The following is a 27041-nucleotide window of genomic DNA, read 5'->3' as shown; positions in this document are numbered from 1 at the left end:
CCATCATTAACAAACAGCGACAACATTTATTGAAAGGCCAGTTAATCTGCAATGACCTGAAAACATCAAGAGTAAACTGGGGGTTGTTAAACACTGCAAACAGTCTGCAAAAGCATGCAATCTCTTGGCGAGAGAAAGGGGAAAACAAGAGTTGTTGCCTTACCCGTTTCCTCAAATTGCAGGTGAGCGTGAGATTCCTTGAGAACGAGTTTGCAAAAGCAGTATAAAAGTCCAACACTTTAAGCAAGGCTTCTCGTTTAATAATATGTAAATCGCAGTATGTCAGAGCCCGTACATTGGCACATGCGTGGGCCAGACTGGTTTCCTTCCAGAAGATATCACCGAACACATCACCTTTACCTGAAAAACAGCAGGACAAATTTGTTAAAAGGTAATGCTTATGCAGTGTTCTTCAGCACACAAGTGATTTATTCCCAAACTCTCCCATGCTTCCAGTTATTCTAACATAAGCTCCCAACTGTGAAAACTAATAAGGGTAAAAGTTTTAAAATTATCTGAGGTACTTGAGTATCCTTAGCAGTAGCCCCAGGTTTTTAAGGTATTTAGAGATTGCTCTGTAAAGTGTCACAAAGCATAAAAGCCAGATTGTAAAGGTCTCCTTGTAGCTGAAGATGCAGGTAATGGATTTTTCAAAGGCTCCTGAATATAATAAGCACTTAACTAATGTTCAGTTGATTGAATATTTCTGAGGGTTGGTTCCTAAGTGACTTAGAAGTCCCGCTCTTACCAAAAGCCTATGACATCTAGGTTCCTACATCACCATGGCTTTGCAGTGCGGTGCAAGAGCCAGCTTCCAGGGCCCAAGGACCACATTTTAAAGGATGTTTAAACATTTTTAATTCAGTGTGAGTGGCAACACTCCTTCTGAAAAACCCACCAAAAACCTCCCTGAGACTTTTAACCTCTAAATAACCAGCTCTAAATCTTAAACACATCCAGAAGTCTAGTTCTAAACCCAAACACATCCACATAAGTAGAGGCTTATGCTTAAGTCTGTATTTAAATGTTTACTGAGTAAGAAAGGGTTTGACACCTTAGACACCTGCACAGACAACTTCAACCAGATGTGAAAATTACACCTGAAGGCTACTTCTACATTGGTAGGCAGTGTAGCAGAACAGCCGATGCTGAGGACCTGCACATTTTGAGGACTTAGGACTAGCTGTAGTCTAGTCCCACAGACAGAAGAACTCCAAGGGGTGGAAGTGCATGAGATGTGCTCCGACATACCCCAAATTCCTTTCCTTTCCTCTTCAAGGAATCCACACCCCCAGTCAGCCATGCTAGACACTGAAGCAGGACAAGTCAGGAGGATCAGGCCATCCCATTCAAAATCACACTCCTGACCCAACCAAAACACCAGCATGGATGCAGACTGGAGATATGCTTTCAGGTTTGGACCCTGTGGTTGCTCTGAGAAGAAGTAGCAGCAGCAACAGAAAGCACATTGAAGCATCCGAAAGCTGCCTCTTGCTGCCCAGTTGCTTGCCAGCCACGGGCTGGGCCAGGGCCATGGTGTGCGGTTTGTGGCTGACACCTCAAATCCTGAAGCAGAAACCATGGTAGAAAGGGTGTTTTTTGTTTCAGATCCCAATGATATCCGAGCTCTTTATTTCAGCAGTTATTAAAAGGAAACTAAAATCAGTCAGTTGGTGGTATCGCTATTGATTTCAGGTACCTCAAGCAGCCCCTTGGTGAAGGTTAGCGATTTTATAGTTTTGGGATAAAAAAGGTAATACATTTTAATATTTCCTCTTTTAAGAACTTGCAACATTTCACTCAACTCTATTTTGGGGACACAGACCAGAGTAATAATTTATCCGACCTTATTACTTTTGGGGGTCAGAAGCTCTATTTCTCTATTTCCAGTTCTGCTTTAGGTATTGTATCCAGTAAAACATATCTAACATTTCTCATGCAGAGTAAAATAAAATGCGCAAGTCCTTATCTTCATTTCCTTGTTTTTATTTTCTAACAAAAGTCTATATAGCAGAATCATCCCTCAGAAAGGTTATAACTGCATTCTCATTGAACTGCTTTTAATTCTACATATTTTGATGTAATTAAAATTAACTACAATACATAATATAGCTGGTATAATTTATAAAACAAATGGCTTTAAAATGCTCTCCTTATCACAGAGCATTTCCTAGGAACATATCATTTATCCAACGTACTGTTTTGAAATTACCCTTTGCAGTTAATTGTCCTTGTCTATACCCACAGTTCAAAACCTGGTTTACAGACATACTCAGCACAGTTACATAATTCATAGGAAACAGACCATTTCTGAAATGCACAAAATTGCTTAATGGATTTGCTCTCTGAGGTGGACACAGGACAGAATTGAGTCCTGCTTTCAGCGGCTGCAGAGTGCAGTTAAAAAGACAGAATTCAATAACAGGGACTATTATGATTTTCCCACTGAAATGTGAGCAAAATACTTGTTATCTTTCCAAATTTAAGGTAATACATAGTTAATGTAAGCCGAGAGGTTGAAAGCAGTGGACACTCATGCCGAAACTCTGCATGACGGTGTGTTACAGAATGTGCACCCAAACCACGGATAAAGGAAATCACCATTCATAAACTTGAGATCTTCTCATTGTCTTCAGTTCAGTGAGGCAGGGAACTGCACGGAGTCCCTCAGAAAGGCTGGGACATGATGAACTGAACCTATTCACTCTTCCACAAGCCATCAGTCACTGGATTCGAATGGTGAAGCTATAAGCTCCTCTTACATTGTGGTTTATTCTCTTCAGAAAGTACAAAATCTTGGAAGCGTTCAAGGGTTCTTGAATTTGACATTTCCCCCACACACTTCCGAGTCTCGTTTGCTTATTATAAATGTGCTAAGGAACATACTGAATGAAAACAAAACCAACCAGATTCTCCAAAACAATGTGTCTTGTCTCATAAATACAGAGATTAATGTACTATACTTTGTCCCTGTTAACCGTAGTTCACTGAGTAGAGAGCGGTAATTATTCATTCAAGTTTAATTTTACACAGTGCAACTAAATGAAAAAAAAAATTGAGAGTTGCAACAGAAAATTTAACTGGTAGCTCTGAAACACCAGCTACTAGGAGGCACGTATACACTGTACACTTGCACGGCACGTGCACACCTCCAGGGAAAGCCCGGGGCTGGGCTGGGAATACAAAGGTGCTTGGGGCTGATGCAGCCTGCAGACTTTTCAAAGCCTCTCTCTACAGATTTCTTGAGGCCCCAGCATGTTACCTCCCAAACCTACACTGCCCTGAGTGCTGAGCAGTCTTAATACCCCTCCTGAATGGAGGTGAAGCTCTGGGAAGTCCTCCAGCCCCTGCTCTCACAGTACCCAAAGCATCGCTGAAAAAAGGAATGTCGTAAATTAGAGCGGGAATCGCTTGCATACATTTTACACTTGGTATGAGGAAAGGGAAGAGGAGAGTCAGGATTTGGATACTGCTGGATTAAAGCTGGCAGGAACATGGGTGTAAGGATTTGGGGACTGAAAGAACCACAGAAACCAGGAGGACATGTGCAGGGTGTTGGTGACAGGCACAATTTTTGCTGAAATAGCTACACTGGTATCATCCTAAATATGGACAAAAATTTGCTGGTGTATTACGTACTTATGCCTGTACATAAAATATACAGATATATTCATGTGTGTTTGTATATATATTTAGAGACAATCATATGGTATGTAACTATATAATGGATAATGATATTTCTATACACTATTCTATCTTTTATATTATGATAACTCTCGCATACAGAAGTGGGGGGGCAGATGTTCTCCGCAGCCTTGCACCATGGACTGACTTGCCAATTTGTGAGACAGCAGCTCATGCCTGGACCTTTCAGGTAGAAAAGAATCTTAAGGGCCTTATGAAACCCCCAGGAGGTTGCAAAGGGAATGAAAAAGTCCTGGACTCAGAGAGGAAAGACTCTTGTTAAACAGCGTCTCAGAACCCATATAAGGCAAAATTTATCCTTCTCCAGATGGGGACAGAAACTGAGCTAAGAAATATCCTAGTAGACATGAGAACTTGATTGGGCCTTTGGGATAAAGTTTGGGCAGGCAGTGAAAGAATAAATTCTTGGTGGAAAACAGCACTGAGGAAAAACACATAAAAGGGACCAAGACTTCTTCTTAAGGTGATAAGGTGTTTTTCTGTGCTGTGCAGTCTTAGCTAATAGGGCAGCTACCCCTCCCTCCATTTTAAAACATCTCCAAAGTCCCACCAGTCACACTAGCAAAAGCCAGACATGATGAATAATGTAGGCTTTCCATCATGATACGCTCAAATCTTCTGTTGCTTATGAAAAGCAAAGGCTGATTTTGTTGCAGAATTGGTAAAACTGTATCATGTAGAGAAAACGTTCATCTAATCAGCTCAGGTACCAATAGCCATGAAGTGATGGCAGCATGCACAGAAGTGGAGGTCAGTGACCAAATATCAAGTCCCTGCAGCCATAATTACATATACTGGTATGTACATCCATACAAATACATCTGCCTATGTCTATATATCTGCAGTGAAACCTCTGGCTGCTGGACAGACATGTCTCAAACTGATGTAGAAATCCAATGAGCAAGGAGGGAATCAGCTCCTGTTACCCAGAGCAGCACACAGCTCTGTGATGGTTCAGTGAGTAGGTAAGCTCTGCAGCTCCTTGCCATGGGACATCGGGGCGGGTTGCATAGGTTTACAAAATGATGGGATGTATTCATGGAATAAAATCCATCTGTGGCTACTAAACACAAAAGATTTCCCTCTGGGTGAGGAAGACCTTGAAACACAATTCAATGGAGGGTTGGAGAATATGCTGGGGAAGTGTCACTGTTTGCTTACTTCATCTTCCTACCTTCTCCTGCACATCTGCTATTGGCCATTTTTGGAGACACGCTACTGGGCTGGCTGGATTTCTGGACTTAGCTGATACAGCTGTTTATGTCTGAAGAGGGGATCTGGAGAAGATGGGGGTGATGTAGTGGTGCAAATGCGTCAGCTGCCTCCTGAGACATCACTGCTTCCTGTAAGCGCAGCCTATGATGTGCAGAGATGACTACTAGACTGAGAGGTCTCCTTGCCTCTGTGAACGTTTTAGCCAAAACTTCAGCCTCTTCTGGGGCATCCAGAAGGGCCAGAACTCCCTTGAAAATCAGACCAGAGCTGAGCACTGACCAGTCAGAAATCCAGCTCTACAGGACTGCACATTAACATGTGAAAGGGCAGAATGACAGGAGAAAACAGCATTTCTAGCATTTGAAAGATTGTCAAAATAGCCAGTAAAGAAACAGTAACAAGAGACTGTGCCAAAGATCCAAGTCCATGCTGGCAAAGGTACTTTGCATTATTTAACACAGTGCAACCTTCCCCATCCGCCCTAAAAACACAAAAGAAATTTACCTTTCTTCCAGCATTCAGGACTGCTGCAAGAAGAGCAAAAGGTCTATATATTCTCCCCTCATCTCATTTTTAGTGCAAGTCTCCTAGTACTTCATGTTTTTGTAGAAGCCCCAGCTCCTGGAGACAGGATATCTCCATTTTGATTTTATAGAGAAATAAGTTTCTATCCTTCCTGACTGAGGAAATAAACTTGAAAGCATGACCATTCCCACCATCTTCAAAACTCATAAGGCAAATCAGATTGCCACAAACTGTTAATCTGATTTAAAAGAAATATGTCACGTGATTTTGAACTAAATTTCCTTTTCTTGCACTGCCAAGACTTTTGAGTTCCTGGGTTTGGCAGTGAAGCGTGCAGGTCTAATTCAAAAACATTTCAATTCAGTGAAAGGAATCTTTCTGACATTGGAGGATGGAGATCACATCTATAACACACCAGCTGGCACTAAATTAAGATTGATGCTTCTTATTACAGTTAACTATCATGCAGATAGAGTCGAAAATATTTTAAATTTACAAAATAATGTGAAAAATTGAACCTTCCCTTCAACTCTGTCAGTAAGAACTAATAACACTTTTGAACAAGCATCAGTAGGACTAAATCTTACATGGTACTATGTATGCCAACCCAGACCTGCAAGATATGACTTATTCCAAGGCACGTGCTTAAGAAGAACTGCACAGTGCAGAGCAGCACATCACATTGGTTCTCAGATCAGTAATCCTTTAAGTATTTTGCAAAATACTTTGAGATTCAGTGCTTAAAAAACAACCTGCATCACATTAATTATTGCAGTCCTGCTAGCTGGAAAAAACCCCAACCTTTTCCTTTACGAACCATTTTCCTCTTAGTTAATTTAGAGCTTTAACTCGTTGGAACAAAAGGGACTTTTCCTATAGATGAAATAGGACACAGGCTGTTCCGTGAATCGCTACCAGGTGCACGTTACTAACCTGGGGAAACTCTCACAATTGGTCTGCCTTGGTTTACTTCACATGAAAAACAAAAAAAAGTTCAGCATAAAATATCAGGAGCTGATCTGACATCGGGGCAAATTCTGCCACCTTCATCCCACTTGAGAAGAAACCCAAGCTGCAACTAAACTACTTAAAATCACAGAACTAGCTACTAATACTATGAGATGGAACTGGACTGACAGTTTTTCATGTCATACAGTGCATCACACGTGGTCAGTCTTGTCCTGCACAAAGCACATGCCTGGCTGTATAACACCAAAGAAATTCAAAGTGTTGACGCATGGATCCCAAACACCAAATTACTAATGCCCACGGATGAGAGCTATGGAGCACCTGGGTCTCCTGCTCACCTAAATGGGAGCTGCTACTTGCTCAGCCTCTAAAGAACTTTCCTCTGTGTGATTTGGTAGGAGACTTAATGTTTTGACCTCCAAACACATGTAAGATTAAGAGTAGAAAAAGACTCATCCCTGTTTTCAGCTGTCATATCAAATTCAAGAAGATATGCCACTTGCGCTCTTGCTTTCCTTAACTCCTCTGATACTGCATAATAGCCCCTTCCCAGACCAAACTTTTGGAAATAATTCATGAAGCAGACCTTTAATAAGTGAAACTCTGGCTTGCCTAAAAACAATAAATCCAATAAACAACAGGTTGCTCTGGGACTATACGCAGAACATGCTGAGAATTAACATGCAACACATAAAGGCAAGTAACAACTTAATTGAATACATATGGGATCAGGACCCTAAGTGTGGCTGAAACATGAGCTATTAAATCTATATTCATTCTGGCTTGACTATCAAAATTGAATTCATTCAGCAGCAGCCCCCACTAGGATTTCACTGCTCAATATATTTTTATCGCTATGCAGTTTGAGCAATATTTTTGATCAATTCCTACAATCAACACTTGAACGTGGTGGGTCATTATTTTTCTGCTGGCAAAACGACTTCTTTAAACCTTGTTAATCAATCTGCCTGGTTTAAGTTACTGTACAACTTACGCAGTCAGCTGTGCAAATAGCAGGAGCTGGAAAGCAGCTTCCAGAGACACTTGGTTAGCATCACCACTTACGTGAAACTCCTCGCCAGGAGCAAATTCAGGTTAATTGTGGCAGGGTGAATTGTTAGGTGCCCTCTGCTAACAGATGCCTCGTTTCATTAGCCTGGGGGACTTCAAACCCCCAGTCCTTCCTGAGACTCGATAACACCTCCCCATGCAGAGCAGTAGCAGTTAAATTGTTTACTCCTGCTTGAGACGGTGGAAAATTACTGATGTGCCTTCTCAGGGTCACCTCGCTTGCTAGGAAAGTTTTGATAATTAGAGACAAGACTGCTTGCCCTTCTCCATTATCCTGGCAACTGCAGATGAGTTATGTTAAAATGACTGGATCTTGTTTTCTCCAGCGAAGCAGCACCCCATCACACCAGCTCTGCATGCGGTGCGCTCTCTGCTACAGCAGCAGTCAGTACCTGCAAAAGGTGGCAGACTGTCCTCGAGAAATAGAGATAACTAATGAGGGGAACGTAACGGGGCACCTGGGTATCTTCATTAATGAGTCCTATAAACTGTGGATCTACAATTGGATTCATTCTCTTACTGTACCGATTTCTGTAATGCTGATTACTGCAGCCGCTGGGCATTTAATTACGCACAAATGAGAACAAAACCGAACCAGGGGAGAATAAAATGTCACAATGCTGCAAGTTGCCCTGTCAATCACTGGGTTTCACCTGCTTTCGAGCACAAGAAATGCCAAAGCTGGGGCCGCTGAGCCAGGAAAACTGCTGCTGAACAAAAGGATGGTTGTCTCCACAGTGAAGCCTGCAGAAAGCACCTGGACGGGATGCCAAACCTCCTGAGGACACCATTTCGGCAGGCAGGGAGGCTGGATGTGCCAACTCGCTGTGGCTGTGAGGGAAGGGAATGTGATAAGGGAAGATGGAGAAGGGGAAAAAGCAGCAACATCATGGAGTGATTCATGCTGGGACCCGAGGGAGGATGAAGCCCTCCACTTCGGACAGAAGCACGAACATAAGAGATGGAAGATGCATGTTCTTAACCTGTTTTGGTGTTCCTACCTCATTCGCTTTTCTAGGATACGCCACTTTTAAGAATACACCAAAACTTCCAGCTGCAGGTGAGCATGCTAAAAAAAAAAGGACACACCTTCTCTCTCTCTCTCTCTTTAAGCAAGGCAAATAACACAACCATATTAAATAACACTACACTAGTAAAACTGCAAAGTACCAGTTCCAAAGCAAACTGAGGAAATGGATGGCTCTGCATGGAGCAGAGGCTGGCAGACAGCATGTCCTGCCACGCTCCTGCTCCCATAGAGGAAATTAAGGAGGACAAGTTTCCAAAGGATACTTATCACACTTCCACTCTAGGTTAGTGCTGGGGGATGGAGAAGATGGACAGACTGGTACTACAACCCCATAAGTTGACTTTACCTAGGAAACCCAGTGTGATGGCAGATGCTTGGAGTATTCAAAGCAGGCTACACAGGTTTTCACGTTACGCAGAGGTTTTTAAACCTGGTTTAAAAGGCGGAGGCCTTAGGCAGATTCACTTTCCTTGTGCTTGAACTTCTCAAGGCAGAATAGATTGATGAAAATTATGTTCTTCACTGTCTGATCTGCAGTCGCTATTTCAGGTGCCACAGCTGCCACTATAAATGTCTTTGCAACTACATCTGGGAGAAATTTTCTTCCACAAGTGAATTTTTAGGATACGACATCTCATAATTACTCAGTTCACTATTCTGTTAAATAATCTGTCAGAGCATGAAAAAACTCTTCAGTGTGCTCTATGACTAGAGGAAGCAGTTTATCTTGCTTTAAGTTACACTTACACATTCTGCCAATCTCTGTAGTACACAATGAACATAGCTCTGAATCATGGGATCGCCTGTCAGCAGCCATGGCAGAATCGAAGGCACTTTCGGTAATTAAAGGTAATTCACTTTAACTAGATATAGTTAAAGGTCTCTCCAGCCAAATGGAGAATAACACAGATACTAGATTTACCATATCTACAAGGTAGAAACAAAAAGTTCTTACTGTCATTCCAAAAACAAAATATTCATTAGTAAATGCAATAACGTTTTGCATGTAATCCATTTAGTGATGGCTTGTAGTTCAGTAAATTACATACTTATTGTTTGGTGTTTTTCATGCAGAGCCACCAGTTCTTCCTCTACATTGTTCTGCCTCTGAGAATGATTCCTGCCTCAACACTAGTGCTGGCCACTCAGTCCCACAATCTGCTACACCTTTCCCAGTCCCATACAGGCTAGTGAGGAGTCTGCATTAGGCTCTTCCCACCCACTGCTGGCAAACCAGACACCACAGCGGGGTGATGGGGTGATTAACCTGGAGCTCCCCCATTACTCAGACTTCTCACAACTGTGGCTGGATAGATGGTGCATCCCTATCTCTTTGCATAGTCAAATCAGACTATTTAGTTTCTGTAAAGCCAGTTCACTACAAGCAACAATTTTGCGTCCTTGTAGAGACTGTTTGCAGGCATTATTCTGGGCTAGAATACAGACAAATGAAAATCCCAGTGTGAAGGTTAATGTGGAAATCCTCCTGACAGACTAATATAAAACAATGTGCATTTCCTCTACCAGGCTATTTAAAAGATGTCAAGCATACAGATGCCATTCTCTTCTGCTCAGAGACACTGTAACTGTGACCAGTGAGCCACACTGGGCAGAAAGAGCATTCCCAATGGCATAAAAGATGAAGGGCTTGCTTCTAGAGTAGTATCTCTGAAGACACGACATCTCCATCTTACGACAATCACTAGCCTCCTGTAGTCCCAGCTGATGTTAGGCAAGATGAGTTAATATTCAAAGCTAAGCAGAAGGCAAATATATCCAAACCACTAGCATTTCAATAGAGATCACAGTACCTAAAATAGCCACCACCTCGTCGTCCTGGATGACTTCTAGGGATCCCGAGACCACAAAGCAAAGAGCATCAACGCTTTCCCCAGCATGATAGATGAGGTCCCCCGGGGCACAATGGATCGTCTGAAACTCCACAGCCAGGGCTCGCAGGCAGCCGTCGCTAGCCAGCCGGAAGGCAGGGTGCTCGTTAAAAACTTTCCGGTTTAGGTGCACGCAAATATCTGCTCTCATGTCCTTTGGGCAAATTGAGAGAACCTGAATGAAAGAAAGATGAAAAATAATCAGCTGGGAATATGACACTGGGCCAGCGCGTGCTTTATGAAATAACTGAATGGATGGATCTTAAGATCCGCCTGGGTGGATCTTAAGATCCATCCATCCAGTTATTTCATAAAGCTTCTGGTGGGAGTTTTATTTTGAATCGGGGTAGTCTTTTTCTACCCATCTACTGCTTTCACTGCAGCTGAAAGGGTGATGTGGAAGAAGGGACTATTCTGTTACACTGTTCTCATTCCTAACAGTTTTCGCACTTGTTTTCCAGAATTGCAGGTGGCACTACTATGTCCTGTTTGTGGATATCCCTCCAGACTTGGTGCCCAGACTATCCGCCCGCTGCTACGCTCAATCCCTGCAGGAGCACAGAACGGACGCTCAGAGCTGAAGGAGGCTGAAGACATGCAAAGACGGACCATTCACAATAGAAAACACCACATTTTGCTCACATCCAGAAAACCTAGTCTTCAAAAGTCTTGACATAGATGACCACTTACCGACACGTATCCAAACACACCTAGGGTTTAGTTTCAGTGCCGTACAGACATATAATAAGCAACCTGCCCTGGAGGGCTTACAGACTAGAAAATCCAAAGAGCTTGAGATTAGAGCAAAAAGAAAGTATTACGAAACCTTATGAAATGTAAAGTAAAGGTGAGTGAAAAACTGTCCTGTGAACATGAAGAAGTCTTCATAGCAGATCACTTAAATAAGACCTTCAATTAATTTCTTACCTTAAATAGCTTTCCCTATTGAAATAGTAACACAAATACACCTGAAGAAAGAAAGTGAAAACCTGTGGGTCTTGTTACGTTTGTAAACTGTGTTTAATATTTGCACATGCTCCTGAACACACTAACGTCCTTATAACCCTAAAATGCGTGGTAGCTAATTGCACTGAGAAATGCATAAAACCTTTTAAAGTTTTCCTAGGATAAATAATAGAAAAGAGCATGAGATTAAGAGCACTCTGGAAGTCTCATATAAAGAAGACTGCAGATCAATAGTACTGATTAATTTCTCATTGTATGGAATTAATCTGGCAGCTTGCTCTGCAGACAGTGTGAGAGACAGGGACATTGGGTCAATGTGTTGACTACCATTGAACATTAGCAACCAGAGGGAGACTCTGGTAACCCTGACTAAGCTTTGAGGCAAATGGTCATGTTAATACTGAAGTAAAGCCACGATTTTCATTTCTGTTTAATGCAGAAGAGGTATATAGAAAACATATTATTGTAAAGTATTACTAAAGGTCCTAAAGCATAAAATGGGAAACTAGTAAACAATTTCTAGTTTAATAATAATATTTAGTCTCTTTCTTATTTCAATAGATCAAAGTTCCTTTGTGGCCAAAGATATAATGAATGCATAAAGGTGAAGTAGAAGTTATTCTCCTATCCTCTGTACTATGACAGTCGGAGGCTAGAAGGGGCTACTGCAACCATATGCACTAACCTCTTGCACTCATAATTTTTGTATCAATCCCAGAATACCTGGTAAAATTATAGCCTAGGAGGCCTTGACTTAATGTTTTCAAATGATATAGGGTAGTTGTTCCAACGGACAGCTACTCTCTCTTTTAAAACGTGTGCTGTTTCTGAACTGATTTTTTTTAAATTTTCAGCCAACAGCCAGCGGATCTCATCATGTTGCGCAGATAAAAGACCTGCAATCATCGGAAATCTCTTCCACATGCAGGTGTTCATAGAATATGACCAGGTCATCTCTCGATCTCACCTTGAATAAACAAGAGAGATGATGATTCTTGTGCCTAACACTATGAAGCACAGTATCTCTTTGGAAACTTCCCCATAGCATGAGGTTTTCTCACTTACAACCACGTTCTCAGATCTACCAGATAATCAGTTTTTATTTGATTTAACACAGAATAAGTCAATTTGGCTTAATGCTATCTTTCTGTAACAAAATGTTGTACAGAACACATTAAAATACCCTGTATAAGTCTGTTTTAACATAAAAATTAATAATAAACACATTTGACAAGACATATTCTCCATAAACCATCATTTGCATTAGTAATAATGTCTTGTCTGAGTCACTGTTGATCATATCCCGTATCACATTTCTGTAATTTTATTAGGGGCAAATGTCAATTTTACAAACTTATACTTACCTGAGTCATTCCATTTACCATTAGAAATATGGGCACACCTTAGTTTTTCCAGTAAAAAATAAAAATTACTTTTGAGAGTGATTGTTTCACCTCAGCCCTACTTCTGGATCAAACAGAAAGCTCGTCTTTATTATAATAAAATAGAAACATGCCATCTTTCTTCTTCTCAATAGTAATTTAATGAAAAAATCTGGTTTCTTTTGTATCATGATTGATGATTTTTAACATTTTTATCTACTCTTGGGCGTAAATCATGGTTAGAAGTTTTTTACATCCCTTTAATACTTTCAGTAACATAAGTGCTTTTGACTTAATAAGGCCATGAGCTATGAATTCTCAAACACTGCTCTTAAGAAAAATGTGCGTATTCATACATGACTGATTTCCAAATTTTATCTTTTAAGCTTCCAAACTGCAGGAAAAATTGGTTAAACTATTGCAGAGGTTGTTACTGTAAGATTCAGAGATGTTCCGGGACCCTTTGTTTTCTGGAGTGTAAATTGTGTCCCTCAAGAATAAAAGCCACTTGGATGCAAAGCAGCATACTGTTTCCTCACAAATACAGATTTAAATACAGAGTATTAAAAGTGAGCACTCAAAGCATTACTTTTTTTATAGACACAACCAACATATCTATCATCACACACTGTAATATGAAGAGACAGAAAAAATTCCATTGCACAGAAAAAGTCAGTCTTAGAAAGCATAGTTCAGGAATTTTCTGATGTCATGATAAAGTGATTCTCCTAATGACATATTACTGTACAGAGATACATGGAGATATCACTTATCAACTAGTACAGCAGTAAATGAGTAATGAACCAAGAGTTAGCTAGGAACAAATATTCTTTATTTCAGTTTTCTTGTCTGCTACGCTGCAAGTACTGAGAACAGAGAATGAAACAGATGACAATTAAAAGAAATACTTAATATTAAAAGATTTGGTAAAGGAACTTTGACTGATAAAGATAAATGTAGATATACGTAGGGGAAAAACAGAGCAAAGATAGACAATCTCAATATTCAGCTATGTGTTTACTGTATGCTCCAAGCACAGGACTTCATGAACTGCAACCTGACTTTGCAGCACTTCTTTTTGTGTTTACAAATACCAACGTCATGAATTCAGGAGTCTCACAGATGCCACCAGCTTCTCTATTAGTTGTACTGTACAAAGGGGTTGTTGGTGACACAAATTACAGTATGTAGTAATTTTCCTGCTTCCAAAGAAGACACATAATGTGACATAGGATCACACAGAAGCATCTGGAAGCTAATGATAAATAGTCCAAAGATCCTAAGAGCAGAAAATGAGAAAACGAGCACTTCAAATCCAGATAAATATTCTTCCGAAAATGATCCCTTATTGATAATACAAGACTTGGACATTCTTACTGTAAAATGCTCTTACTGAGATCTTAGCATTTTCAAGGCAGCATGCAACTAAAAAGATACAAACTAGTAGTGACATGGTTGTACATGAGTCCATATGGTGTACAAATGCACACACATGGGTGTAAAAGAGAAATTCAATTTAAGTGAGAGGATATCCTGTAACGCCTAATCTATTGTTCCACTGTTAGGGAAACGCCTCCAACACTTCACGTTAGTAGAACCAAAGTTCAGCTGGGACATTTGTTCTAGCCTGTGTATTCTTTCAGTAGTGTATCAAAAACCACCAAGACAAATTTCTGAAGAGGAAATTTCCTTAGAGATTTCAAGACCTTTCTCAGTGAAACCTGTAGTTTATAAGCAAGGCAGGATATTAAGGTTGCTGACTGCAATGCTTTACTAACTGATGGTTTTGGAGCACACGACTTGGAGCAGGCAGTCTGCAGGGACCAGATGCTTGTGCTGCTACAGAAGTTGCTCTGTAATAAATCTATAGCCACAGACTTCACAGTCAGCTTTCCCATACGCATCCAAGCAGCATGAAAGAACAGAACCTGCTACGTTTCAATGCAAAATCAGAGGAGAAAGCCGAATTCTACCCAGAGGAAAATCTTCGCTGGCTGTATAAACTGTGTTTCTACCAGAAAAGGAGCATGGCTCCATGCCACACATGAACAGTACACACGTATCGACGAAGACCTGAACCACTACAAAGCTGAGAGAGGAGAAAGTAAAGCACAGAATAACATTTCTCACTTCCCTTCTCTGCACAGAAAATTAAACTTCCTCAAAGTCAGTATAAGACAATTGCTGAGCTCTGCCATCATCACCTGGCACCCAGCTGATACAAACCTCAACACAATGACACCCAATGCAGAGATTCAACACCGCTGTCATCTCTAGAGCACCCTATGGCATACATAAAATGCTGGCGGTAGAGTGAAAAGCTTGTGGTTGCTGCTAGAGATTGGGAAAGGCAGTAACCAGCTCTGGAAGACTCACAGGGAATTGGCACAAAATGTCTCACTATCTTTTCAGCTCGAGATCTGTAAGGGGGGAATAAAATTCCCAAGGAGGTTCCCTCTAATTTTTTTCCTCTCCCATCCCTTTCCTCAGCATGCTCAGGCAGTTTAAGATAAGCCCCTTGAACAGCTCAAAGAACTCTATGGGGAGCAGAGATTATAAAGAACTCAAAGAAAGCACATGAATCGAAACAAAAACTGTACAGATAAAGAGTGTGTCCAAACGATATCTTTTAGGATGGATTTAAACATTTTTTTTTAAAACCTTCCCCAGCTGGAAAACACTACAGGATGGCTTAGCAAATATTGCAGAATCTGTGAAGACTTGTTAACAAAAAGGGCAGAGGCCACTGAATCATGAGCGCTATCTATTTGCAATTCTCTTTCAGCACACAGGATTCTCACTTTCTTGGGGTTGTAGCTAGGGGATATATTGAATGATATTCAAGCAAAGAGCTTAAACAGTCTTAGCGGTGGAATAACAAGGACTGTTTCCTAAATGAATAACCATAACAAATATTGGAGATACTAAAAAATGTCAGCTTTGGCGATAAATAAAATAAACTCCTCCAACTTCTAACCAGTTATAGGCCACAGATAGCTCTTTCTATTTTGTGGAGAAAGGCCACTATGGGTTTTCAGACATATTCAGCAGTCATAATCAAGGTCAGTTCTTTCCAAAAAAACACAAAACCCTCTAGGCATCTGACCAAGTTATTCAGATTTTTAGAAGGATTTGGCTCATTTGAGTGTTGAATTCTTTTGCAGACCTGGCTGAAAGTGTTACATTCAGCACTGGACGGAGGCCAAAGAGACAAAGGTAAGAAAACAGCTGATTGGCAAATCACAGAGCATCTTCCTGTAATAATCAGGTAATTTTGTAAGTAACTCAAAGGCGATGTATGGAACTGAGCAGTTATTAACCCTGCATGCATTAGGGTAATCTTTAATACATCACTGAATATCTTGGCACTAAGAATTGAATTTCAGTAGCAATTGTCTGCTCTGTTTTAATTGCACTAAAATCCCAAGGTCACTTGGATTTAAATGCTCAGAAATCGAGATCTGAAAATCAAGTCTAATAAGTTGAGTTTGGCTTGTTTTCTTATTAACAATACATGAGCTGAACAAGTGATCAAAATGGTTAGATTTAGTGGTATAGTAACAAAATTAACTGGTTTTTAACTGAGTAACAAGTGTTAGAGACATTCAAAAATCCCTAGAAATTGGCTCTAGATTACATTAAATTCAGTATTGTCAACACAGACAGAATCTGGCTAAGGGTCTGAAAAACAGGGGAAGATGAGAGGCATCACCATGTGTTTTAAGGAATCAAGTGGTTCACCAGCACAGGGCCTGCTGGTTTGTCTAATGAACTGAAAAGTGTGGCACACTAGTGACATTCACTGATGACGCGAAGTAGCAGATCCCAGGTTGCCTAAGGGTTGTACAGTTAAAGGTTTTATTGTTTTCAGTTTTGCTATAATATCTATCCCAAGCACAATCATTACATGACCTTCTGATGGGGCAAAGAATAGCAGACTACAGGGAATTCTATCATTAAAAATCAACTTTTTAGATAAAAGAAAGAAAAATAAACATCAGAAAGAATATGGCATACATCAAAGAATCTCTCAAGTCACAACATTTTTTTGAGTGACAACTTCTGGCACAAAGGTCACCCTTGGAAGAATGAAGTCGATCAATGGATTATTTTATTTTGTGCTTCTTCTGGAAGTGGCTTTATTTTCTAACATGCAGCATTATGTAAAGACATTCAAGGGTGAAAGCATTAAGAAGACAGATCTGGAGAAGATCTTCCCCTAGATGTGGTCTCTGAACTGACAGCCCCTCTGTCAGCTCCATTCCCTTGGTGGCAGTGCTCAGGAAAATGCCCGACCCATCCACTCGGGTACTTATTCCCCCAGGAAATAAGCTCATGAGCTGCTCCATAGCCCTGACATCTCCTCACGCATGACAGGTTCATAGTTTAATCTGTATCAATCCCAAGATGAACACATCCAAGAGGCAGACATAATTGTGGATAATCTTTCCTGGCTCTGCACAGTGCATACAGGAGGTAAATAATCCATACCATCCATAAAGGTGAAACAGAAAGCCCCACTGGTGCACAGGCCCCGCTCTTGGACCCGTATGAAGGAGAGTGAGACCCTGACCGTCTCTCCTGCATCCCGCTCTCCAAAGAACCGTGGATTGCAACTGTACCTGGTCCTAGCTCAGCTCTGTGAGGTGAGGGAAGACTTCTTGTTCACCTCGTCCCGATCTGCAAGGAACGACCAACAACCCCGCCTCTACAACGAAACAAAAATACTTGTCCAAACGATTTTTACCTTCCCTCTTCAGCAGGGAATTGTATGTAGCTGTCACACCTAATTTTGTAGAAGTTCTCTTTGGCCATGAAGCTTGGAAGCCTTCTACCCCGGTCATCCACGAGGAAATCCAGCCAGCACTTACAGACACCTCTATGTGATGGGACACTGTAGGAATGGCAGCCTGATTCCCCTATTCGTCTCAGGGTATCACTAATTATTACTACAGCTCTTGAAGATCTTATTAACAGCAAACACGACTAAACTGCACTGTCCTTCTGTAGATTAATGTTTAATAAAGTTACAGCCTCTGTCTATTTACCATAAACCCATCTCTCCTGTATGAAAGTGTAGTGGGCCAGCAGTGAATAGTTTTAATACTGTGTTATTTTCCCATGATTTCCATTTCAGTCATTGCAATGTGGAACTGGCTCTCATTATTCGAATCGCCATTGATGCTCAGATTGAGACTAAATAGATGCCTTTTTTCTCTTTCAACCTATGGCTTTTCTGAAGGAATCGACTGTTAAAACATGATAGACATTTATTTAATTGCTTTCTGAGCAAATCCTAAGCTATACAACAGCATAGAGGTCAAGAAGAGAAAATCTTTGGGTTTTACTGACGTTTCAGAACATTATCATTAGATGAGACCTTGAGACATCTGCATGTTAGTTAATGGTTGTTCTGCTTTCATGTATAATGACCTATTTCTTATAGAAGAGCTAATATCTATAAATTTTTCATTTGCTGCCTAGAGATTTCAATCAAAACTAAGAGATTTTAATTGTGTGTGTTTCATATATCAAATTATTACTGCAAAGATTTTTTTCAGCTGCTTAAAAATGGTCATATACAGAGAACGTACTGCCTCTTTTTTACCTCTAAAAAACCCAGGCTCTGCTGGATAAGGGATACTGTTTAGTATATAAAGGCTTCTTAGTTGTGTCATGTTTTTAGCTCTGCTCATTATTAGATTAATAACCCCGAAACCTGTAGCATTAAACAAAAAAAAAATTCCATCTTGTCTGAGCCACTGTTACACCAGGAGATGAGTCCATGTGCATGTATTACATGTATCATCCCAGCTGTCAGAGGAGGGCTCTCCTGTTTAAGTGATTTAAGATTATGGATCAGAGGCCATTTGCTTCCCCTTAAGTAATAATAATAAATATGCTTTTAGTGTCATTGTTAATTCCTTATTTGTGAACACTCAGAGACAGGCTGAAGCGTTGTGGTTTGAAGACAGGATTTGAAGATGAGCTATTCCCAAGGAGAACAGGGAAGCCAAAATTGTGTGCTTAAGGCACCGTCACTTCAGTGTGGGAGAGCAAGTCCTCTTCCACATACAAGGACAGCAGACTGGGGCTTTAAGACAAAGTTCTGTTTGTGACAGCTTGCTCTTACAAGCAGCAAGGACTAGATCTTCATTTAACTTCCTCCACGCTAACTTCCACTTTGCCTTCTGTTCCCACCTAAGGACTCATTCTCACCAGTTTTAGCCAAGATCTTCTTTGGGACTACACACTGAATGTGTCATTCAGGGATAGATATGTGAGATCTGACACAATGAATCTATACATGTTAAGTGGTAGTAATTCTTATATTTTAATTTCAAGCATATTAATTTAAATTTTTAGTTATCAAAGAAACACATGCACATGTGTTTATTTTTACTCCATCAAATTGCTAGGGTTGTTCATCACCATAGGAACCTACTGTAACACTCATATAAGAAATTTCATCTTTGTTAGCACATTAACCTTCTTGTTCTTTGAATTTGGATTTCAAAACAAAGCCATTTCAACATGCTGAGTGACTGAATGAAATGTATTATAAATTTGTGGCAAATGATGTTGCAAAACACATTCCAGTGTGACAATGCAGATATATTTGGAACAGTGTAGGATGTAATACTGTATGTTAGGTTGAAAAACATCCTTGGATGATGGAAACTGTCTGAGCTGTCTGATGGAAACTGAAAAGTTGAGAAATTCCTCACTAATTATCATGTGTCATGAGCACACGTGTTTTGCAAGATAATAGGAAGCATATTGAAAAGTTCATAAAAATTAAGGAGAATGGGAAGCCATATGATGCAAAGATATCCAGACAACAGACTGGTCAGAATCTCATTATTGGAGCTTTGAAAACTAGACTGGAAGAAACCCCTAAGGTCACATCCAGGCTGTCAGACAAAGCAGTGCAGAGAAGCAATTCAAGACCTGGGGCAGTAATCCCCTATTCCAGCCTACGCTGGAGCACTAGCTGGATTTAGCAGCTCAGCTGCAGGTGCAATGTAGTCCCATTAGCCCCCCTGTGCCTACGGCAGTAAATCTGACTTGACTCTGTGTACCTTGGAGGTCCCTACAGTGCGCTCCCATCCACTTGCTGCTCTAGGTTTAGTACAGATGGATTCAATTTAAATGCAGAGGGTCCTACGGCAGGGCTTGAAGGGGTAATGAAGGAACTAATGCAAGAGAAACGATCCACCCTACATGACTAGTCTCTGGGGCTGTACCATTGTTTCTATCGTTTTTCAGCTGGGATTTACAACATTTTCTCATTTGTTTTGGTGAAGCACATGATAACACCTTCCTGAGTGGAGATAAAGGTAGGAAGGCTGCATGGCTATGACACAGCTTTCCACCCTTTTGCTAAAACAAATCCTGACTTTGGCTAAGGTCCTGCAGCTGAAAGCAAACTGCCTGACCCTGATACTCGTACAGACCCAGGGATGCTCAGTGCGGGCACTACAGGCCACTGGTGCTGTTGCTTTTTCAGACTTGCAGGCTGTAAGGGATACAAAACACCAAAATATTCAAACCGGTGCTCAAGTTCTTACGTTTATCTTGTCTTTGTTCTTCTGTAACATGGGCATTTCTGGGAAGTTCGATTAGATGCAACTACTGATGTCCAGATGCAGAGGTTCCTGAAATCCTTCCACTGTTTTAAATAGGTTTTGGATCCAGGCCTAAGTTTAGGTAAGTCTTTACCAAGGGAAAATTGTTAAAAACCTAAGTCACAGATTTTACAGCCATATTAATTATCTAGCTAAGCAACCACTACTATCTTACAGACCAGAGAACACTGCTTACCATGAGTCGAAGATTATGGCTCTAACTGCATTTTTATAATCTATAAAACCGGACATGCGGAAACTATGGAAGGAAATTTCAGTAATTAAAGCATAGGCTCTCCTAATTAACTGCAAAGCATCATTAAAATCTAATGAAACTGTAGTGGAATAATACAGGATTCTGGCTTAACTGCAAGGAGATAAATGCAAACGAAAGTTGAATTTTCACATGGTTTTGAGTTTACACAATAGGTCTGAATGCATTTACAGTAGTTTACAATATAAAAGCTCACTTTTAACACTGCATAAATCAGCATTGGGAAGTTAGGGTATTAGTGTATAAGAAGTTAACATATTAAAGAATGTGGCATACTGAAGCGCAAGAATCAAAGAAATCAAAATCCTTGTTACTTAAAATAGTTGTATTTGTAATGGTAAACCAAATTTCACAGCAGATGATTAATAAGATAACTGCTGTTGCATCAGCATGATGTAAGACTAAATTTTTCAGTGTAGGAACTTCATCTTGGCATATTTGAACAAGTTGCATCATCATTCCATATTACGCAATAGATTCAACTGAAGCAAGAACTTCAAAGCTCTGCAAGCACTAGACATTTTAAGATGTTAATCTGCCATGACGCTTCCTTAGCCTCCCTCAGACACTTGCCTTTTAAGTTCTTAGGAGGGAAATCTTCATGGAAACTGGAGCTTGAATGCCTAATTTCAGCTGATGTGTATCAGGTCCACAGAAGCCACAGGAGCATTGCCGATCTCCACTGACCAAAAATCTTGACCTAAAACTGTTATATCTTGCCTACATTCAAGGTACTGCAGGTGGAAACCCTCCTATCTGACTTCAGCTCTCTAAAATATCCAAGGCTAGACAGACTCACTGCACATATCATGGAGAAAGAGGGGCCCTGAGGACAATTCACTTGGTCTGTCCTGGCACACGATGAATCACTCTCCAAAGATGACCTTCTCCTTTAATCAGCTTTTGAAGAAACCTAATGACCAGTCCTTTCTGAGGGCTAAAGTCCTGTAGGTCTTCTACCCCGCATGGATGCCAGCAGTGCCACATTTTCTGTATCTCCCTACCAAAGGCCTTAAGTTCTAGCCGAGAGATTTTAGCTCAAGGAGATCAATCTCTACTGCCATTAAATCCTATACTAATTATGCTGATGGATATGTCGATGTCCTGGGCATCAGCAACAGGTCCAAGCCAATCAAACTCATTTCATTGCAACTCATAGATGCCAACACTTTTCAGAATAATACTGATGAAGGTTAGACACCAAATTATGTTCTCGGACTAATGTGAAGACCAATTTCCCGTTGATTTCAATAGTTAAGTACATTAAAATTATTTAGTATTTAGGCAAAGTAAGACTGGAAAGTAGAAAACATTTACCATAATGAAAAGTAAAGGTATATTTCCAAAGCAGCAAAACAGTCCTTTTTTAAAACATCCAGTTTTTGATCCAAACACAAACATAATAATGGAGTAGCATGCAGTTAAGAATTTGTTAGTAAGTTATATGCTGTTATACAGTCCTGTTTCTAAGAAAGTACACAATGGACACAAACTCTTGCTATCTAAATTGTTACCTCACGTAATCATACCTTCTCTGTGTCAATTCCTTTAGACATGGACCAGGTTGAGACAATATAATCCATGACTCTTTCACTAAGGCCTTTTGGGACTTGATATAATTTTAGGAAATCCCTCACATTGTTCAGCATCTCATGGTATCGGTTGGTGTTGGCATACATTTGCTGGAAAATGGTGGTGACATTTCCAAAAATAGTTGCATAAAGAAGAGCTGAAAAAAACCAAAGGTAATTAAAAATAAAAACGTATGCTCCGGTAAATGCTACTCATAATTCAAGGATAACGTCAAAGAATTTTATGTATGGTTACAAATTACTGCAAATACATAGATGTGAACTGAAAATTTCTATTTATGCACACGTTCTCACACACATACATGTACAGAGTTATTTATTGAATTTACCCATACAGCTCATACAGCCACTCAGTGTGCATTAATTTACAAAATCAGTCATATAGATAATGTCCAGATATGGAGTTATTTAAAAACAGGCGCTGCATTTTAACTCTATACCCTATACTAATCCAAACTAATTTTCAAATGTAGCTTCAGCCTGCCAGTAAACCTTGACGGCACCATCCAAAGAATCATGTGGATCTCTTGTAAGATCGGCTCAGCTAGCATGTGCTATGAGTAGAGAGTGGCCTCAGTCCCAAAGAAGAAGTGAAATGGAGAAGAAAGGAACCTGGGAAGCCTGGCAAGGAGTTATCTATACAAATGGGATCCTGTGTCAATGGCCAAGGTATGCACAAGAAAGATTCAGAGTAGCATTTCACAGTTCAATTTCACAGCCAGCCCCAGCAGATGACTTGGGTATGTCATGTCAACTCTAGATGCCAGTTACTAATGATTCCAAAGAGAGAAAAATTGGATTAGTGAACAGTAGAAAGTCCCATCGCTGAGGGCATACGACTAGGGCAGGAGGAGGACATGGTAGAGTAGGAAGCCCTACCTCAAACCCACTCCTGGAGTTACCTTCTCTTCTGGTTTGATTCTCCCCTTTCCAAACATGCCACTGTTACTGCCAAGCTCAGCCAGCTGAGTTGTGCAACACCAAAGAATGACATGCCATATTCAAGAAAATCACATGTTTTAAGTAAGCCTTTCCAACTGAAAAGGCATCAACCTCAGTATACTATTACAAGTGTGATGCAGTGAACACTATTTGATGGAGAACGGTTAATTTCTGAAGCCTAAATTTGGCAAAGCATTTAACCAAAAACTTAAATGCACACCTTTACTAGTGCTGTCTTGAATAGTGGTGGATTGAAAGATGCTCTTAAAGTCAAGCAAGTTTAAGGTGCCTTATTGAGTCACAATGTAATTAGTCTTGCCAGCAAGTCCAAAATGACATTCTTCCATTAGGCATTACAGATTTTGCAGAAAAGAGAATTATTCTGATATCTCATAACACCAATGTGCAGCACTACTTCTGCTCTTGACATTATCAAATACACAGAAATGTGCCTGTCATTTTTAATAATCTTTGCTCAGAGGTACTTTATAGCAGAATGCAGCTATGCATTTCCATATTGCTTTTTTGAAAAACAACTGCAGCCTACAAATGGCAAGAAATAACCCACTGTGAAAGGAAAAAATGCCTTCCATCTCTCAGTGCATAATGTCTTCCCTCTACACAACACATTTCTGCCTCATTCCAGAAAACTCACTTTGTTTCATACTAATTTACTATTGTTCATCACCCCTATTTGAGAGGTGGCATTTTTAAAGCAACATGGTGCTTTCCTAAAACCTGTCTAATAGAAAAATTGTACTTCCATTTCTCATAGTGCTTTTTACTATGTCTATGTAAAAATTAGATGCTGAAGTTCATCAGAAATATGATGTTCATTGTTTTATCAAAGTCTTGGGATTTTTCATCTCAACACACAAGATCGTATCAAACAAGGTCACACAATGTGTAGCAAAGATGAACACAAGGTTTCAGTTTTAGAAAACACATCAGATTAATACTCTATGTGATGTCCAGAAATAAAGCTCTTTGCAAGGGTAGGTTTTTTCCCGTGCTTTACTGATTGTTGCATCGTATCTGCTAGCTACTGAAAGGTTTTCTCTACCTCTGTACCCATTCAGATATGTATCAACACTCACTCAGAGTATGAGTATGTGAATTACAAAAAAGTCTAGATGGATGAATGCCACATGACTTTTTTCTTTCTTCTTTTTTCAGCTTTCTCCGCTCTTTTGGACTTTTGCGGTAGGACAAACTCGATGAAGTGTCACTTCTTCTAAGTGCAACATCCCCCATCCTTCTGAAGAACAATTGCTCATTTATCATGAACTCAGCTCATCAGATATGTGAGTGAACAGTATTTGTTGTCTTGCCCTCTGATTTTAGATGCACCTGCAAATTACTGTGACTGTAAATGTAAAGAGAAGCCATAACTGTCCCCAAAACGCTGCCTTTCTGCATGAGTAAAATTTATGCAAGCCTGTAACTACAGCTAGACTGCATATGCAATTACTATGCATACAACCCAAATGGCCATACAAACGTACACAGAAGACACAGGCTGATTGAAAATGTGACACAGTGCCCTGTGGGGCACAGTTGGGAAAAAAGAGATTCAACTCTGACACCTGCCAGGTTGGAAACAGTTAAGAATGCCATGGTGAAAACAGTTTGTCTGAAGCAACTGGCACATATTACCTCCTCTGCAAAAAAATGACTCTTCAGCAGAGACAATTTGTAGAAACTATACAGCCAGAAGAGAAATTCTAGTTCTGTGTCTCCTAATATAGGGTCCTGGAAAGTTGTTCTTAAAAAGAGTATGTTTGTTCAAGAAATTAAGGATAGAATAAATCATTGGATCAACCCTGCAAAATCACTGGAAGCATTACCCAGCAGTACCTCATTAAGCCAGAATTCACGAGCCTACACACTGTAGAGTCTGCACAGACAAAACCAGCATTATCCCTCTGATGGAAATCAAAGCCTTCCTTTGCCTCCTATTGGAAATGGTAAAGACACATGGTTGAGTTAATCTAAATATTCCACTTCTCTTACAGGTTACTGCATGGGGGGCCTTTGGCAAACATTTAAAGGGAACCTACTTAGACCTTCACAGCTTTGAAGCTGCGCCTCAAAGACTCTCCTCACTCGTGCTTCCCTACGCCAACACTAGTAGCTGCTGGGACTGGTTTGCTGTTTTTTGGGGGAGAGTACATTTTTCATAATTTGGCATGGAAAATCCACATCTCTCTGTAAATCAGCTCCCCATTCCTGTTCTCTATATGATACCTAGAAAAGAGAGTCATTTAAAAAAAGCTAATATTTATTGCATTTGTCACACCTGTTGTGACACTCCTCTGCAGGGAAAGGGTCCTCTGCTTGGGAAGGTCTAATGAGAAGAGATTAGTCTGCTTTAAAAATACAAGTTACCTGCCTTTGCTCTTCCCCACCCAACTTTAGGCTGGGGTAATCGCATTAGCTGCAAATACGACAGAGATAGGACAGAACAGAGAGGTGAGCTGGATCAGCTCCTTAGTTGGCAGAAATGTTTCAGCTCAGGGAGCCGACCACCTTCAGAGCACGTTGGATCCCCTACGCACAGATGCACACGTGCAGGCACGTGCACATGCGTGGACACCCTGGCGAGCATCTAAAACTACTGTTGCCTTTCTCAGCCTTTAAAGGTTTAAGGCTTTCCATCAATGACCCTTAGTGCCTGTAATTAGCAAATGAAGATTTCTCAGAGCATCCCTATTTAATGAGCAAACGTTGAAGTGCCAAGTGTGAACCTTACCCCTCACCTTTAAAAAACAAAGGCAGAGGAGCACTACTGAGAGCATTTCACTTTTGCTATACTTTAATTATTTTTGGCAAGCGGAACTGGCAGTAAAGATCATTCGCAAAAGGTTCTGAAGGAAATAAAATAATGTGCCTCTCTTGACAGTAAGAGAATTTAAACAATCTCTAAAGAAAACTCTAAAGATATACATACACTTCAATAGTTTTAATTTAGTCTCTCTGTTTACAAGAAACGGGAGAGATGATGCTACAGAGGTTGAAGGTGAAATTACCCAATTTCTTGAAATGACTAGTTAGGTCAAATTGCATTTATTCACCTTCTCTTTAATGACTTGCATTTCTCCAGACGTTTCCTGTTATGTTCCTATAGTCATGCAACGTTCATTTACTTAATTGTCCTATGTCTGTAAATCTGGAACAGTCTTCACTAGATTTCATAGAGATCAATTTGCTATAATAACGCAGAAATATTTTTGTCAGTCCTAAAGGTGAGGTAGGTGGGTCAACTGTTATTCTAATTTCTGTTTTCACTCTTCAGTGTGGAAAAATCTCCCCTAAATTATATACAAGGATCTAAGTGCTATATATTTTTATATATAAAATGTGTGGGTTTGTACATATATTGTACTATATTTGTACATACATAAAACATTTTTTTATGATTTAGCAATAGTGTTACATAAATCTTTTTGCCTGTTTAAAAACAAGGAACTTTCTAAAAAAAATGACTGAGTTAGTTACCGAAATTATCCCAAAGCATTTCAGATCTCTTACTATCCTGACTGTATGCTAAATATGTCCAGACAGGAATATCTGCCTTTAGGAACTAAAGGCTTGATTGAGAGATCTAATTTTCCCTATGTCTGCTCTATGCTAGAGTATTATTAATCTAAGCATATACAATATGCCTCTAAACTGTAACTGTAAAGAAGAAGATTAGTGAGGTGGGTGTCAGTCTCTTCTCCCAAGTAACGCGTGATAAGACAAGAGGAAATGGCCTCAAGTTGCACCAGGGGAGGTTTAGGTTGGATATTAGGAAAAATTTCTTCACTAAAAGGGTTGTCAAGCATTGGAACAGGCTGCCCAGGGAAGTGGT

The 27041-nt window shown here is 40.2% G+C and overlaps 1 protein-coding gene across 1 annotated transcript in view; it reads right to left on the bottom strand.

Moving 5' to 3' along the window:
- KCNH5 (potassium voltage-gated channel subfamily H member 5) overlaps positions 1 to 27041 on the bottom strand; it is a 156707-nt gene that overhangs the window by 29014 nt on the left and 100652 nt on the right. Inside the window, 3 exon segments of the mRNA XM_050897623.1 lie at positions 164 to 360; positions 10327 to 10579; positions 22184 to 22383. Of these exon segments, the coding sequence (XP_050753580.1) occupies positions 164 to 360; positions 10327 to 10579; positions 22184 to 22383 (650 nt within the window).

Source organism: Gymnogyps californianus, chromosome 5 (assembly GCF_018139145.2).
Source record: "Gymnogyps californianus isolate 813 chromosome 5, ASM1813914v2, whole genome shotgun sequence".
Classification (NCBI taxonomy): Eukaryota; Metazoa; Chordata; class Aves; order Accipitriformes; family Cathartidae; genus Gymnogyps; species Gymnogyps californianus.
This window is presented reverse-complemented; position numbering and strand designations above follow the sequence as displayed.